At 66.2% G+C, this 1,387-nt stretch overlaps 1 protein-coding gene across 1 annotated transcript; it reads left to right on the forward strand.

The window, feature by feature from the left end:
• Positions 1-878: 878 nt before the first annotated feature.
• EMIHUDRAFT_124892 (hypothetical protein) lies at positions 879-1,265 on the forward strand (the record flags this gene model as incomplete). Its single annotated transcript, XM_005761529.1, has 1 exon — positions 879-1,265. A coding segment is annotated over one exon (387 nt), but the record flags the coding sequence as incomplete, so codon positions are not given.
• Positions 1,266-1,387: the final 122 nt, after the last annotated feature.

Below are 1,387 nucleotides of genomic sequence, written 5' to 3' on the forward strand. Positions count from 1 at the left end.
GACGGCGCGTAACGCTACCCTACGCACATCTCTAAAAGGCCCACTACACGCCCCCTTTCGGCTTTGAGCAAGTGGTACCACTTTGTCGCCGCAGCCTCCTGAGCACCCCCACGCCAGTTGTGGCTGCTCTCCGCCCACCAGCCGGCCACAGGCCGCCAACCTCGCCGGCCGGCGTCGAGAGAACGGCCAGACTCGACCGACCGGGTGTCGTGCCGCTGCCTGCTTCTCGCGCCGCTGTAGCAGCGCCAGCGGCTTGGCCGCGCATCCTTCACACACGCCGCCACGGCCTAGCTGAGCGGGCCCGGTGTCGAGTCATGGTGCGAGCTGCATGTGAGGGGCGGCTTTGGCCACAGCCAGGTCCACCAGACGGACCTCAAAGCTTGCCGGCGGCGTGCTGTCGTGGCGAGAGCCGAGACCGCTGCAGAGGAGCCGAGTGCAGTGGCGAGCCAGCGGCTACCAGGGCCACCAAGTGGTAGCCCTTGCCCATTCTGATCAGGGCTGTGCTTTGGTGGGGTTGTGTTTGAGCGTGTGTGAAGTGGGAATGCGTGCCGGCGGTGTCTGTGGGTGAAATAGGCGTGTGTGAGGCCGTAAATCGCGATTTTTTTCGAGGTCAGACCCATTCATGCCGTGGACGGTCCGTCCGACGTCGGGTAACCGTCGCCGCATCGCCCTCGCGACTCAAGGTGCGCGCTGCGTGACCGCCGTGAGCTGCCCTCCCGACCCATGTAAAAAAATCCGGCGTTTCCCCTCCCAGTGAGCCGGGAGAGCGCTCCCGGCACCTCCCGGCACCCGTTTCCCCGCCACGAAAGCTCTGCCGAGAGCGCCGTTCCCATGGGCGGCGTTCCCGAACCATTCGTAGGCGCCGCGCGGCATTGCCAATGCTCCATCGACGCGGTGCAGGCGGCCCCAAGCCAAAGGGGTGGACACGTGCCGCCAAGAACGCCTTCCTAATCCACTTTGGTGTGCGCACGGGCGGTGCTCCAGTGGACGCCACTGCCGACGGCGCCGCCGCCGACCCGCCCGCCGCCGACCCTCCCACCGAGGAGGTCGACGGAGCTGCAGACCCAGCGATGCAGTCCGAGGCCGCCGCTCCGGCGGCAGAGGCTGACGTCCCGATGGCGCAAGCGCTGAGCGATGCCGAGCTTTCATCAGATCACGAGCACGAGGAGCAGCCGCTGCTCCATGAGCAGCGGCTTGCGACAGTCAACCAGGAGCAGGCACGGCTTGAGGCGCTGCGTTGGACCGAGGAAGAGGTGGCTTTGTGGGTGAGTTGGGGGGGTGTGAAGGAGGACTTGATCTAGGCTGGAGATTGCACGTGGAGCACTTGGAGGCGCTAGAAGGAGTTCGAGGAGGAGCGTGCGGGCTACATGGAGGAGACCTCGTGCGA

Source organism: Emiliania huxleyi (assembly GCF_000372725.1).
Source record: "Emiliania huxleyi CCMP1516 unplaced genomic scaffold EMIHUscaffold_7035, whole genome shotgun sequence".
Taxonomy (NCBI): Eukaryota; Haptophyta; order Isochrysidales; family Noelaerhabdaceae; genus Emiliania; species Emiliania huxleyi.